Here is a 16,315-nt window from a genome sequence, read left to right as displayed (position 1 = left end):
GTAACTAAGACAAGTGAATGAAAAAAATAAATAAATAAAATAAATAAATAAAAAAAAACAGTACATCTATATCCAAAATGGTGTAAAGAAACAATACAACAGAATAATCAGAAAACAAATTATATCAGCAGTTGTAAGGTTAAAATTTAGGTCAGACACTTGTTTTCACAATTATTGCATACTTCGTTTTTTGATTGAAATAGGAAACTCTGACATGTTGGCTGCAGACAGCTACCCGGACTGTTGTCAAACAGGTGCAGCACATCTTCCTCCTCCGCCTCTACAGACAGTCACCACTGAACCCCACTGAAGTCACACCTACCCATACAAGGTCAGTCATTAGGTAGGCAAGACTTCCGTGAGGATTGCAGGTAGTTTCATCCTCATGATGACACATTCATCACTCCAGGAATAGGTAAGCCTCAAATAAAGAAAATTAGTATTTTTATAATTGTGTGCACGTGTGTGTGTGTGTGGGGGGGGGGGGGGAGCAGGAAGGTGGTATGGGGAGCAGGGGAGGTCTATGTCCGTGCACAACAGGCTAGAGAGGTTGTGAAGTTGCTTTTTACACTTACTTGTACATCTTCCACTCTGAACCTTCAGATTTTTACATAGTAAGAATTAAAAAAAAAAAAACATTTTGAATGCAATTTTTTATACTTATATTTCTGAAAAATGAAAGCATATTAAATGTTTAAAGCTAGGGCTTTAAACAAACCATCTTGCGCAGTAAACATTTTGTTTTTCCCTCTCACGATCTAATTGGATGCTTGAAATCAACTCAGTGAAGCTTATTTCAATACTTGTTTCAGTAATTGATCTGCACTGTTACATTCAACTGATTAAACAGAAATCTGCAAGATTATCAATCTGTCAGTGTGTGTCCAGGCCAGGGTTAGACAGAGCATTAGCATAACATAGAAACCAGAGATATTTCTCCGTCAATCATTCAATTCCAGTCTGGTGGATTTGGACTGTTGATAATAGATTGATAAATAAGGTATGTATGAGATCTGCAGATATTTCTTAACTTTTGTGTGCACAACGATGCGTAAAAAAGAAGGAAGTAATTGGACTACAAAAGCATTTCTCGTTCTTTTGCATGAATTGATTGTTTGCATGTGTATCATTAGAAGGATTCATCTTTCAAAAATTCCTGACAAATCTATAGCCTGGTACACACTTTCAATTATGATTGGCCAATCATGATTGATTTATTGGAAAATATCAAACAATTGTGTACAGATGTCAGTTTTTATATTTTTTTGTATGACTATTCCAGCACGATCGGTCAGATTTTTATTGTAAAAAATTGAAAAATCGATCTTTTTTTTTCCTCAGTCGAAAAATAAATTCTTTTTAATTTTTTTTCAATCAATTGTTTTTAACAAAAATAGGAACATTTGCTTTTATTGTGTAGGTCCTCCTTTACTTTCCAACCAAAAAAAAAATTGCCTTAACCTAAGCAGAGAACAAAAAGTGAAAAACTTTTTTTGTAGAAAGAAGAACAGTACTTTTGCTAAATGCAGCTATAATTTTGCAGTTGTACCTGTACCTTAAAAGGAAATGATGTCACAGGCGACTAAACAGAAGTAGGTGGTTCTAAGCATCTATTGGGCATATTAACGCAATCTGTGAACTAAACTCTGAGGCCCGTATGCAATTCAACTTTTCTCCTGAGTTTTTTCCTAGGTGATATTTTCACAGCTTGTCAATTAAATACATTTTAAACCAACAGCAAGCAAAAAAAAAAAATACTCAAAATAATTTTGATAGTACTTGTGTACCTACTTTTTGGTACATTTTCTATTGCAAAATGCTGAAAATTTATTCTAAATCGGAGATGAAAAATTATTTTCTAGGATAAAACTCGGGAAAAAAAGTTAATTGCATATGGCCCCTTGTCAAAAAAAACCAGCAAGCAAGAAAATACATTAATGTTGATAGTACATTTTTACCAACTTGATACTAAAAAAAATTGCTGAAAAGCTATTTAAGATAAGATGAAAATTATCTTGTAGGAGATAACTGAGGAGAAAAAGTTAACTGCATACGCCCCCCTTGCTATGATTAGGAATTTAGACAAAGACTGCAAACATAGTCAGCAATATACCGCTATCTAAACAGCTTGACCTGGCTACATGAGTCATGAATGGAAATGCATTTATGTAAAGTGAGAGCAATAGAGAATGAGACGTGAGAACAGTCCTGTGACTGCTGTAGTGTCTTACCTGCACTGTGACAGAAGGGTCTCCTGCAGAGAGTCACTGCTTGGTGTACACAGGCAATACATCTCTAGCTGTAAGGACAGCCCTTTCTTCTAAGTGTCTACTTCTACTACACCTGTAATTTTATATAAAACTGCAGCACTCCTGCATATATAGCTGTTATTATAGTTCAGATAAAAACCATGCAGGCTGATCTCCTCTCTCAAAGTGCTCTCCTGTAGATGGATATCTCCTTTCACAAAAATGTGTGTTTGCCAAGAAACACCCATGTGCTCTGCAGTACTCAGAAGTGGTTATACCGGCTCAAATTACTATCCCATTTCTAAACTATGTTTCAGCTGTATGTCCAATGGGAAAATAACAATTTGATCCCCTTCTAGATTTGTACGTTTGCCTAATTACAAAGAAATTAACAGTTTGTAATTTAAATAGTTATAAAGTTATAAAGAGAAAGCAAATCCACAAAGCATCCAGAAATAACACCAGAGGCATATCTACAGGGGTGCAGGTATGGCATGTGCCATGGGCACCACTTTTGGAGGGCGCTGCTCTGTAGCATCCCTGGTGTTCCCCATACAGATTCTAGTTATTATCTGGGGGTAATTCTGCTGCCTGGTTGCATCTTTTGGGGGGACAAGCTTCCTGTTATTTGAGGGATATGTTTAGGCTGACCTATTGCAATACTCCATTCTTACAGGCCATGCTTCTCCTCAACTTGGACTTAACCAATTGAGACTAAATATTTGGAAGTGCACCCCCTTACCCAGGGGTGGATTTCATATTTTGCCATAAGCGCTGTTTTCCCTAGATACGCCTCTGTACAACACATTAAATAAAAGTTAGAAAGTATTTTCCATGTCATTAAGTGAAATAAATATTTGTTCCCCTACAACCCAGAACTCTGGCTCCTGCAGATGTGGCACATTGATTACAATTAATCAATTACAGATACTCCTACTCAACTTACTACATGCATAAAGCACACCTGTCACAGTAATAAGTTCCTTCCATTAAAACCTCACCATCACCATGGGCAAGAACAAAGAGCTGTTGAAGGACATATGGGACAGATTGTAGACTGGAATGGGCTTCAAGACCAATAGCAAGAAGCTTGGTTAGAAGGTGACAATTGCTCCAACTATTCAACAAAGGAAGAGATATAAAATGGCCATCATTCACCTACGGTCTGGAGCTCCATGCAAGATCTTGCCTCATGGGGTGTAGAATGATCATTAGAATGGGTAGTGATACTCTTACAACTACATGGGAGGTGCTTGTTAAGGACGTAAAGGTGGCTGGGATCACAGTAACCAAGAACACCATTGGTAACACACTGCGCTATAATGAATTGAAATCTTGCAGCACCCAGAAAAAGTCCCCCTGCTCAAGCAGGCACGGTGGCGTAGTGATTAGTGCTCTGTCTTGGCTTGCAGTGGTGAGTTCTTGATTCGAATCCCAGCCAAGGCACTATCTGCATGTAGTTTGTATGTTCTACTAATGTCTGAGTGGGGTTCCTCCGGGCACTCATACAGATAAGTTAATTGGCTTTTCTCTAAACTGGCCCTACACTATGATATTTAAACTACACGATATAGACATATGACTATGGTAGGGATTAGACTGTGAGCTCCTCTGAGGGACAGTTTAATGACAAAACAATATATACTCTGTGCAGCAAATATACAGAGCAGGAGGACAGGTGCAGACAGCTTGCTCCAGGGCTCACACCACCGAACACAATCTATCTACCACCCGCCTCCAAAGGGGAAAGATGTGGAAACACTACAGCAGAGAATTTTATGTGTGCATCAAACACCAAGTTAAAACCTGACAAATCTGGCTTTGCAAATTTGGCCTAATTGGCTTATCACGAGACATTGCTCATGCAAATATGCATTTGCCTTAACATGCCAAAATATGCAGGGTCAGCCCAAATCAGCCCAAATGCGCACATATAATATATTATGTGGTGCAGTGATGGAGGAGAGGACTGAGAGTGATCAAAGAGAGTGACTATGTCCGATATTTGTCCTATGGAGGCAAAAGCCAATGACATAGAATTGGAATAGGGATACATTTCAAGAAAAACAGTCAGGCCTAAGTTTCCATCCATACACACACAATAAAAGGCAAATAACCAGATGACAGTTCGCAAATTGTGTTCACAAGTGTGCTTTAATTTACATAATTTGGACAGAGGTTCACTTCAATGAGCAGAGAGAGATCCCGTAAGTGTCGGGGTCAGTTTTTGTTTATTTTAAAGGATACCACAACTGACATGTGGCATAATGAGATAGACATGGGTATGTACAGTGCCTAGCACACAAATAACTATGCTGTGTTTCTTTTTTTCTTTCTCTGCCTGAAAGAGGTAAAGATCAGGTATGTAAGTGGCTGACTCAGTCCTGACTCAGACAGGAAGTGACTACAGTGTGACCTTCACTGATATGAAATTCCAACTATAAAACACTTTCCTAGAAGAAAATGGCTTCTGAGAGCAAGAAAGAGATAAAAAAGGGGGAAATTCTTATCAGTGAGGGTCACACTGTAGTCACTTCCTGTCTGAGTCAGGACTGAGTCAGCCACTTACATACCTGATATTTACCTCTTTCAGGCAGAGAGCACTATTATTAATCACATCCAATCACTGCGGGGTAGGAGGGGACATGTGCAGGGCAGACGGACACAACGCTGCATCCAATCAAAGCAGGGCACGACAGGAGTGGGGTCAGTGGAATGGAAGGACATAAATGCACACAGTGAATGGCTTGAAAATTATTATTATTAAAGATGATAATTACATTGAATCATTATGTTGTCATCTGACTTTCAAGCAATGTCTTATGCCATTATTTATTGTTCCAATTCATATTGTAATAAAATGTGTTTTAAAAAAAGTTTAATATCGGGCAAACAGTTAACCCATTCGCGTTCCGTCGTTTTCACTTGAGAATTGTTCACCTCCCATTCATTAGCCTATAACTTTATCACTACTTTATCACAATGAACTGATTTATATCTTGTTTTTTCCGCCACCAATTAGGCTTTCTTTGGGGGGTACATTTTGCTAAGAGCCACTTTACTGTAAATGTATTTTAACAGGAAGAATAAGAAAAAAACGGAAACAATTCATTATTTCTCAGTTTTCAGCCATTATAGTTTTAAAATAATACATGCCTCCATAATTAAAACTCACGTATTGTATTGGCCCATATGTCCCGGTTATTACACCGTTAAAATTATGTCCCTAACACAATGTATGGTGACAATATTTTATTTGGAAATAAAGGTGCATTTTTTCCGTTTTGCATCTATCACTATTTACAAGTTTAAAATAAAAAAAAATATAGAAGTATTTCAACTTTACATTGATATTTAAAAAGTTTAGACCCTTATGTAAATATTTACATGTTTTTTTTTATTGTAATGGTTTTTTTTTTATATTAAACATTTTATTTGGGTAGTTTTCGGAGGGTGGGATGTAAACATGTGATTTATAACGTAAATGTGTGTTTGAATTAAATTTTTCTTAATTTTAGTTGTAGTTCTACTTTTTGAGTTTGTTTACATGACGTCACTCTAAGCGTAACACATGCTTAGAGCGACGTATGGGGTACATTACAGCCAGAAAAAGCGAAGCTTCCGAGAGACGCTGTCGCTTTTTCAGCGGGGGGGGGGGGGGGAATCAGTGATCGGGCACCATAGCCCGATACACTGATTGCCTGGCTAACGAACCGTGGGCCGGAGGCGCGCGTTGATTCAACAACCTTCCTAGAGATTAATAAAAACGGTTATGGTAACCATTTCCTCTGCCAGGAATTGTGGCTCTGGTCAGCTAAGTTATTTATGAGGGTATTTGGACTTCTCGGTCTTTTAAGGAAACCACAGAATGTGAAAGGGGTCTGCTAGGGAGAACTTTTATGACTTGATGGCCTCTATCTGCAGCAGAAAAATAAACACATTACATCCTCTAAAAAGAGCCTGGACTGACAGAATATTTCTTGTTTTTAAATGAGGCTGGGGGCCTAAAAGGGTACTCTACATCACACCTTTGTGCGCATTTAGCGCAGGTGAATCTGTCACACATATTATTAATATTATATATTTATCCATCCATATATTGTTGTAAGTTGTTATGTAACCCCTCCCTCCCAGTGATGTTTAGCATAGGCGATGATGTCATGAAGTCTTCTCCCAGTGCATTCTGGGAGAACAGGTGTTTCTGCTCATTTTGGAACAAACAAAAGTTATATCAAGTGAAGCTTCTCTTTAATTGCTGAAAACTCTGTAATCCAGCCCAGACTTGGGATTGAAATGGTTCTAATTATCCCATGTTCCAGATTCCAGATACAGGGAAAACTCGAGAAATTAGAATATCGTGCAAAAATCCATTCACCGGTATTTCAGTAAATCTACTTAAAACATGGAACTAATATATGAAATAGACTCCTTACATGGAAAGTTAGATATTTTAAGCCTTTATTTGTTATAGTAATAGTAATTAATTATAATAATAGCTTTGATGATTATGGCTTACAGCTTATGAGAACCCCAAAATCAAAATCTCAGACCATTAGAATATTGTGAAAAGGTTCAGTATTCTAGGCTCAAAGTTGCAGACTATAATCAGCTAATTAATCCAAAACACCTGCAAAGGGTTCCTATTTCATATATTAGTTTCATCTTTTAAGTTGAATTACTAAAATAAATGGACTTTTACACAACATTCTAATTTTTCGAGTTTCGCCTGTATTGATGTTTCTGTAAAAGTAAGCAGAGAACTATTGTCATCGCATTCTGAACCTTTTTCAGCCTATTGTACATTTTGTGAATATTTCTATTTGATTTTCTGAAAATGAATTTTCTCTTGCAGTGAAAGGATCAGACCTGTAAAATGACTAAAACGTATAAAATCCTGATTGTGCTGCTTCTTTTGGTTGCTATAGGCTACCTGTACAGAGCTGAATTAAAGGGAGTAACCACACAATACATAGGTTTCTCTGAAGAAAATATATTCAATACTTATATGCCAAAATTAAATTTATCAGAGAAAAATATGAATAATTTGAATATAACAACTTCAAAGGCAACAACAATATCAACATCCTCATCATCCGCATCAAAGCAAAGTGTCAATGAAGCAGATAGTAAAGATGGTAAAATTCAAAAAGAGGATTCCTCCAATCATTTAACACCATCTGAAGTTCTGAGAGGAGGAAATGGTGTTATATTTTTGGAGACCACAGACAGGATGGAACCTCCTTCTCTGGTGCTATGTGTAATTGAGTCAGCAGCTCGAGTGTATAAGGACAGACCTGTGGTCTACTTCATGAAAGGATTAAAAGAGATTAACTCAGAAGAAGCTAAAAATAAATACCTTCCAGTATTCTCATCCATTAAGAATATCTATATCTTCCCTTTAAAAATGGAGGAGGTTTTTGCTGAGACACCACTTCTTCCATGGTACAATAAGGTATGGCTACTAAACAAATATAATTAAGTAATATAATTTACAGCATAGGGGTGTTGTGTGTGTGTGTGTGTGTGTGTGTGTGTAAGGGGGAGATTATATTTACTTACCTGGATCATCAGGGCAGTTTCCAGGCTAAATTTCTCCCAGGACAAGGGTGTAAAAATCTCCCCTCCCCCAATGGAGCCAAGTATAGGTGCCCGCAGTATAGGTTAGCTACATAGGTGCCTCCAGTATAGGGTAGCCTGTATAGTGGCTACCAGTATAGGTTAGATAAGAAGGTGCCCCCAGTATAGATAAGATAGGTAGGTGCCTGCAGTATAGGTTAGCTACGTAGTTGACTTCAGTATAGGGTAGCCCATATAGATGTCACCAGTACGGGTTAGATAGGTAGGTGCCCCAGTAAAGGTTAAATAGGTAGGTGACTGCAGTATAGGTTAGATAGGTAGGTGCCTGCAGTATAGGTTAGTGAGGTAGGTGAGTGCAGTAGAAGTTAGATAGGTAGGTGAGTGCAGTATAGGTTAGGTAGGTGCCTGCAGTATAGGTTAGATAGGTAGGTGCCTGCAGTATAGGTTAGATAGGTAGGTGTCCGCAGTATAGGTCAGATAGGTAGGTAGGTACCTGAAGTATAGGCCAGATAGGTAGGTAGGTACCTACATTATAGGCTAGATAGGTAGGTGCCTGCAGTATAGGTTAGATAGGTAGGAGACTGCAGTATAGGTTAGATGGGTAGGTGACTGCAATATAGGTTAGATAGGTAGGTGTCTGCAGTATAGGCTAGATAGGTAGGTGCCTGCAGTATAGGCTAGATAGGTAGGTGCCTGCAGTATAGGTTAGATAGGTAGGTGACTGCAGTATAGGTTAGATAGGTAGATGTCTGCAGTATGGGTTAGATAGGTAGGTGCCTGCAGTACAGGTTAGATAGGTAGGTTCCCCCAGTATTAGGTTAGATAGGTAGGTTCCCCCAGTATAGGTCATATAGGTAGGTTCCCATAGTATAGGTTAGATAGGTAGGTTTCCGCAGTTTAGGTTAGATAGGTAGATTCCCCCAGTATAGGTTAGATAGGTAGGTTCCCGCAGTATAGGTTAGATAGGTAGGTTCCCGCAGTATAGGTTAGATAGGTAGGTGCCTGCAGTATAGGTTAGATAGGTAGGTGCTCCCAGTATAGGTTAGGTAGGTAGGTTCCCGCAGTTTAGTTTAGAGAGGTAGATTCCCACAGTATAGGTTAGATAGGTAGGTTCCAGTAGTATAGGTTAGTTAGGTAGATTCCCTCAGTATAAGTTAGATAAGTATGTGCGGGGGGGAGGGGGGCGGACATCGCAGATATATCTCACCTTCCAACGCCAATCCCGTGCAGCAGCGGACATAGCAGATATATCTCACCTTCCAACGCCAATCCCGTGCAGCCTCAATGACCTTCCTTTCCCGGCATCTGTCTCATTAGTAACAGCACTCCCTGTGATGACATCCGGTATGTCATCACAGGGGGTGCTATTACCATGCGACGGACGCCGGGAGAGGAAAGACATTGAAACTGCTGGGAATCGGCAGAAGAAGATGAGTTATAACTATTATGTCTGCTCCCCCCACCACTGCGCTCCCCTCGTGCTGCACAATACAGCGCCCCGGGCAACTGCACCTATCACACGCCCATAGAAACGGGGCTGTGGGTCATCTTTCGGCCCATTGCAGTTTATCATGTCCAGGGAGTTGCTGTCACCTACGAAAGATCCTAGACCACAGCTGTGGTTCAAGCATGGGTTAGTACATGTTCTTCTCAGGGCCAGTTCTAGCTGCAATGGGGCCCCGGGGCAAAAGCAACCTGGGGGCCCACTGACACCTACCCCTGGCAACAACAAATCCCTCCCCCCCCCCAGGCCCTGAGACAAGTCAGGCGGAGACCTAGCAGGGTCCAGCAGCACTTAGAGGTTCTGGAGCAATTGCCCAAATTGCCATCAGTATAATAGCCATATATGTCCCTAACGACCCCCTTCTCCTAAGTATGATAGTTATATGTCCCCTATTGTCCCCCCTCCCCCAATATGATAGCCATATGTGCTCCTAATTAGTGTTGGGCGAACAGTGTTCGCCACTGTTCGGGTTCTGCAGAACATCACCCTGTTCGGGTGATGTTCGAGTTCGGCCGAACACCTGATGGTGTTCGGCCTTTTAAGTTCGGGTTCGCCCCGAACTACTGAATGGCCGCCGAACAGGGCCGAACAGGGCCCTGTTCGCCCGAACATGCCGCAATACGGCCCCCCTATGGGGTCGCAGGCATAAGGGGGAGCATGCCCCGATCGCGGGGGGGGGGTCGGAAATTCCCCCCACCCCCTCCGCTAGCGCTCCCCCTTCTGCCCGCTTCCCCATACAAAAGTTTAAGGCAAGTTAAATAGTACTTGGTGGCTGGCACTGGCAGTAGAGTGAGGAGGAAGAGGAGTCCGAGTAGCAGAGTGACGCGTTGAGGCCGGGCAGCGGGCGGTTCAGCGGTAGTACCCTTGTGGTATTTCCGCCCTTTCTCTGACCTCACGTCCTCTGCATACGAGGGTACGCGTCACGCGTACCCTCGTATGTGTCATCACGTAGAGGACGTGAGGTCAGAGAAAGGGCGGAAGTACCACAAGGGTACTACCGCTGAACCGCCCGATGCCCGGCCTCAACGCGTCACTCTGCTACTCGGACTCCTCCTCCTCCTCACTCCACTGCCAGTGCCAGCCACCAAGTACTATTTAACTTGCCTTAAAGGAATACAATCGAACTTTAACACATTTCTGTCAGTAGCATACATCAAAATTGCATTAACAGCTAGTGCAAACACAGCATATCTTTTTGCTGTGCAATGTTTCTTTTTCTTTTAATTTGCCTTTTAAACGGACCCCCTGACAAGCTGACGGCGTCGGCTAATGGGGCAGCTCATTATGACAGAGGGGATTCCTTTTTACAGTGCGGTAGTGTATTATACTATTGTCACGTTTCCCCATGCTATTTATTACTATTACTATGTTTCCCCGACACTATTTAGCATGCCAGGCATCTGTCACGTAGCCTGCTATGAGGAGCGAGAGACAAACGCTCTCGCTCCTATTCTGCCCAGCCAATCCCCGCAGAAGGAGACTTCCGTGTGTCGGGCTCGGGCTGCCGCCGCATTAGTTTTGTCATCACTACGCAACGGCAACCATATGAGCTGGAGGAGGGCGCATCATTGCTCCTTCCCTTCGGCTCCTGCTTCCGATGCGCAGCGATGACAAAACAACTAATGCGGCGGCAGCCCGAGCCCGACACACGGAAGTCTCCTTCTGCGGGGATTGGCTGGGCAGAATAGGAGCGAGAGCGTTTGTCTCTCGCTCCTCATAGCAGGCTACGTGACAGATGCCTGGCATGCTAAATAGTGTCGGGGAAACATAGTAATAGTAATAAATAGCATGGGGAAACGTGACAATAGTATAATACACTACCGCACTGTAAAAAGGAATCCCCTCTGTCATAATGAGCTGCCCCATTAGCCGACGCCGTCAGCTTGTCAGGGGGTCCGTTTAAAAGGCAAATTAAAAGAAAAAGAAACATTGCACAGCAAAAAGATATGCTGTGTTTGCACTAGCTGTTAATGCAATTTTGATGTATGCTACTGACAGAAATGTGTTAAAGTTCAATAGTATTCCTTTAAACTTTTTTTATGGGAAAGCGGGCAGAGGGGGGGAGCGCTAGCGGAGGGGGTAGGGGGAATTTCCGCCCCCCCCCCCGCGATCGGGGCATGCTCCCCCCTTATGCCTGCGACCCCATAGGGCCCCCAAAATGGGCATGTTCGGGGGTCCCATTGACTTCCATTGAGTTCGGCGTTCGGGCCGAACATGCCGAACATCTGGCCCATGTTCGGCCTGTTCGGCCCGAACCCGAACATCCAGGTGTTCGCCCAACACTACTCCTAATGTCCCCCTCTCACCAGTATGGTAGCAATATGTGCCCCCAACTATGTTAGCTATATGAGCCCATTAGGTCCCCCCCCACTATGATAGCCAGCCACATGTGCCCTAACAGCTTCCCATCCTCGCAGTATAATTATTATATGTGCCCCTAACGTCCACTCAAACCACATCGTTATGGAACAGATGGGAGACATGCAGCAGCAGCACACACACTAACCTGCTCCGAATTAAAGAGAAACTCCGACCAAGAATTGAACTTTATCTCAATCAGTAGTTGATACCCCCTTTTATATGAGAAATCTATTCCTTTTCACAAACAGACCATCAGGGGGCGCTGTATGACTGATATTGTGGTGAAACCCCTCCCACAAGGAACTCTTGAGTACGTACTCCTGGCAGTTTCCTGTCTGAGAACCTTGCTGCATTGTGGGAAATAGCTGTTTACAGCTCTTTCCAACTGCCAAAAAAACATGCAGCAGCTACATCACCTACCAACAGTAAAAATGTCACCATGTAATAAATGTCAGAATTTAAATCAGGGATTTAAAAGATTTTACAATGGGCAAACACTGACTAAATCATTTATACATAATTATTGTAAAAATGAAGCACTGTTTTTATTACATTATTTTCACTGGAGTTTCAATACAAGTCCATGGGTCCAGAGCTGCATTAAGACCATGCAGGGCCCCAAGCAGAGCAATAAATGTACCCCCCCTCCCCCGCCACACTGTTGAAAGGATGCCTCCCCAGCATACAACATCTCACAAAAGTGAGTGCACCGCTCACATTTTTGTAAATATTGTATTTCACGTTTTCATGGAACAGAAAGCACTGAAATTATGACGCTGTGATACAATGTAAAGCAGTCAGTGTACAGCTTTTCTAACAGTGTAAATCTATTTGCTGTGCAATAACGTCAACACACAGTCATTAAAGGACAACTGTAGGGAGAGGTATGTGGAGGCTACCATATTTATTTACTTTTAAAGGGGAACTGAAGAGAGAGGTATATGGAGGCTGTCATGTTTATTTCCTTTTAGACAATACCAGTTTCCTGGCTATCCTGTTGATCCTCTGCCACTAATATATTTAGCCACACAGACCCTGAACAAGCATATGCAGATCAGGTGACATTATTGTCAGACCTGACATTAGCTGCATGCTTGTTTCTGGTGCGATTCAAACACTACTGCAGCCAAATAGATCAGCAGGGCTGCCAGGAAACTGGTATTGTTTTATTTATTTTTTTCTGACCAAAAGTAGGGAGAAAAACTCACTGCATCTTATGATCCGATTCTTACATTAGGCCAGTGCCTTCCACCATCACAATACCTGCTCCCCTGCTTCTCTAGCCCCCAGCAGCAGGAATACGAATGCCAGCAGTGACCCCCCACCCTCTCCTCTAGGCCCCACAGCAGCAGCAGTAATAGGAATACCAGCCGCGACCCCCCCCCCCCCACCTGCTCCTTTAACCCCCACAGCAGCAGGAATTGGAATGCTGGCAGTGACCCCCCACCTCCTCTTTTAACCCCCGCAGCATGGAATCAGAATGCTGGCAGTGACCCCCACACCTGCTTCTTTAACCCCCGCAGAAGCAGGAATAGGAATACCAGCAGCGACCCCCTCGCCTGCTCCTTTAACCCCCGCAGCAGGAATCGGAATGCCCGCAGCGCCCCCCCCCCCCCCCCCCCACCCCCCTCGCTCCTCTAGCCCCTGCAGCAACAGGAATCAGAATGCCCATGGCTACCCCCCTCCTATAGCTCCCACAGCAATTGCAAAGTTAAGTGAACAACAGAAGCCCTTACTGATCTGGAGCAATCCTCTGTCTTGTGTCCTCTCCTGGGGGAACTCCACAAGATGCCCCTGCACTATGGATGCACCATTTTATTGCTGAATGTTCTTCTAGAGTCTTTCTTTAAATTAGGTTTGCTAATCACCCAGGAACGTAACTACCGGGGAGCAACCCCTGCATCTGTGTATGTGTGTGTGTGTGTGTGTGTGTGTGTGGGGGGGTCAGAACTGTAAGGGGGCCACAACTACTACTTCCCTGTCTCTGATACAGGGGTCCATCCTTCAGATCAGGTGTTTTTGGGGCTACACTTTGGTGTGAAGATTACATTGTCCACACTTTTTTTATGACCCTTGCAAGATGGGCCCCTGGTTGTGAGTGTCACAAGGGGTAGGCAAGGGAAAGGGTGTGAACCACAGATGGCTCCAAAACAATTTGCTGGGGGACCCATGATTTTTGGTAATGCCGCTGTAAGCACCTTCTGGCCAAAATACCCTAAGACTGCATGTACGTGTGGAAACTGTAGGGTCTCTAAAGGATTATTCTGCAAAGTATTACACAATAAACATAAGTATTTTCAAGCGGCACCAGCTTTTGCACTTCATTTTAAATACATATTTTACCCTTGTTCAGACCCCATTTTGCAAGATCACTGAAAACAATCTTAGGGCCTGTACACACTGAAAAACGCAGGCAAAAACGCAAGCGCAGCAGTGTGTACAGGCCCTAAGTCTGTCTCTAAAAGTTTATGGGCCTATCCCTTCCTGCTGCTTTAATGTAAATGAACTTCCCTGTTACTAATGCATGCTCCTTACTGGAAATAATTTAATTCATAGTCTCAAATGTTTATACCTGTGTGATTTTTGTTTAGGCTTATATGTATAAACCCATGCCAAAGCTCATATCCAGGGTACGGTACTTAATAACTGCTGAATATACTGATTAGTGTATTCAAAACCACAAAGCAATCTACACACTGCACTCTGTCACCAGACAAGTTCCCGGAGTCACATATATCCGCCATGTATTAGACCAGTTCCCAAGTGACGGTCATACACTGGGCCAGGGTCAGATCCCACCGCCAATACAGCCTTGCCCCAGAACTTCATGGTGCATCACCTTAACCCTCTGGGCGATAATCCCGAGCTGAGCTCGGGGTAAGCCGCCGCAGAGGATTTCTCAGGCTCTGGTGGGCCGATTTGCATAATTTTTTTTGTTGCACGCAGCTAGCACTTTGCTAGCTGCGTGTATATACAGATCGCTGCCGCTCCGCGCTGATTCGCCGCTACCCGCCGTGCCGCCCCCCAGACCCCGTGCGCAGCCTGGCCAATCAGTGCCAGGCAGCGCTGAGGGGTGGATCGGGACTCCCTCTGAAGTCACGACGTCGTTGACGTCGATGAATTCATCCCGATCGTCGCCATGGCGACGGGGGAAGCCAAACAGGAAATCCCGTTCTGAACAGGATTTCCTGTTTGCTTTGATCGCCGGAGGCGATCGGAGGGGGTGGGGGGATGCCGCTGCACAGCGGCTATCATGTAGCCAGCGCTAGGCTAGCTACATGATCAATTTTTGATCAATTTGTGGCAAAAAAAAATCTATTTTGTATTTTTCTCAACTATAATTGAAATATTAATTCCTGAAAATTCTAGTTTGTCCTAAAAAAAAGCAATATATATATATATATATACTAAGAGGTCATAAGTACTGATAAAGTTATGCTCTTGTCCATAATGGAAATACAGGTCAAGAAGTAAAGTGGTAAAAAATGCTATAACAAGTGATTTTTAGAATAAGGAAACAGATATTCTTTTGGTAACCATAACAGATTGTTCATGACAATGAATATGTAAAATCTGCAAATGGACAATGAACTTTGCATGTTAATCCTTCCTCACCTTCAATGTTTTTGTACAGGTAGATCCAAAACGGGAAGTATACTGGACCCATGTCAGTGCTGATGGATGCAGATTGGCTCTGATCTGGAAACATGGTGGAATTTATTTGGACACAGACATCATCTCACTTCAGCAGATACCACATCAGGACTTCCTAGCCAGAGAAGGAAGTGGTAGTTTTGGCAATAGTGCTTTTGGGTTTTCTCCCCATTATGATTTCGCATGGAAGTGCATGGAAGATTTTGTTCGGAATTATCGTGGTGAAATATGGGGGTACCAAGGCCCAACTCTTTTAACTCGCATTGCAATGCAGATGTGTACTTTTCCTAAAGATAGTACAAATGACTTTATTTGTGGAAACATCACAGGCCTGAAAAGTGACCGTCTCTACCCTTTATTGTATCCATCTTGGCAACGCTACTATGAAGTTTGGGACAAAGAGCCAACATTTAATGAGTCCTATGGTGTCCACCTCTGGAGTTACATGAATCGCAATGAACATAAATCCATGGTTCCTAGGAGCAATACACTGGTAGAGCACCTCTATCAAAATAATTGTCCTTCTACATATGATCTGGTTGCAAAACAGACTAATGCCTAAACAATTGCCATCTGGTAAATGCCACCTGATTAAAAACAAAACACAAACAAACAAAAAATACTGAAAACTTATATCAAAGCATCATAAGCCTTTTTTTTTTAAGTTTTGCAAACTAAATGTTATTGAAAGTCATGTTTCAGTTTCAGTTTACAGCTAGCGATGTATTTACTAATTGTAAGCTGATATCTCACTTCTTTTTAAAGTGAACATGTTGAGACACTTGGTTTTGGGCCTTGCAATATCTGATAATGCAAAGGTCCCTGCAAGTGCTGTCACTTTAAGTGTATCAGGAGGCTCTGGACTGGAACACAATTTCGAGAGCGGACAAATTTCCGTGTTAAACCCGAAATTCTGATTTGTTTGTGTTACGTAAACAATTGTAACTACGAAAAAGGGTCGTAATTACGA

At 42.5% G+C, this 16,315-nt stretch overlaps 1 protein-coding gene across 2 annotated transcripts; it reads left to right on the top strand.

Moving 5' to 3' along the window:
* Nucleotides 1-331: 331 nt before the first annotated feature.
* LOC137570464 (alpha-1,4-N-acetylglucosaminyltransferase-like) lies at nt 332-15,965 on the top strand. Of its 2 annotated transcripts, none has more exons than XM_068279130.1 (3): nt 332-415; nt 7,175-7,701; nt 15,326-15,965. In XM_068279130.1, exons 2-3 carry the CDS (start codon nt 7,255-7,257, stop codon nt 15,905-15,907), a joined length of 1,029 nt encoding a protein of 342 aa, XP_068135231.1. In that variant the 5' UTR covers nt 332-415; nt 7,175-7,254; the 3' UTR covers nt 15,908-15,965. The 2 variants fall into 2 exon arrangements, with proteins under 2 accessions (XP_068135231.1, XP_068135230.1); XM_068279129.1 differs by having other exon boundaries at nt 7,102-7,701.
* Nucleotides 15,966-16,315: the final 350 nt, after the last annotated feature.

Source organism: Hyperolius riggenbachi, chromosome 4 (genome assembly GCF_040937935.1).
Source record: "Hyperolius riggenbachi isolate aHypRig1 chromosome 4, aHypRig1.pri, whole genome shotgun sequence".
NCBI lineage: Eukaryota > Metazoa > Chordata > Amphibia > Anura > Hyperoliidae > Hyperolius > Hyperolius riggenbachi.
Note: the sequence above shows the minus strand (reverse complement) of the source record. Positions and strands in the feature narration are given on the sequence as shown.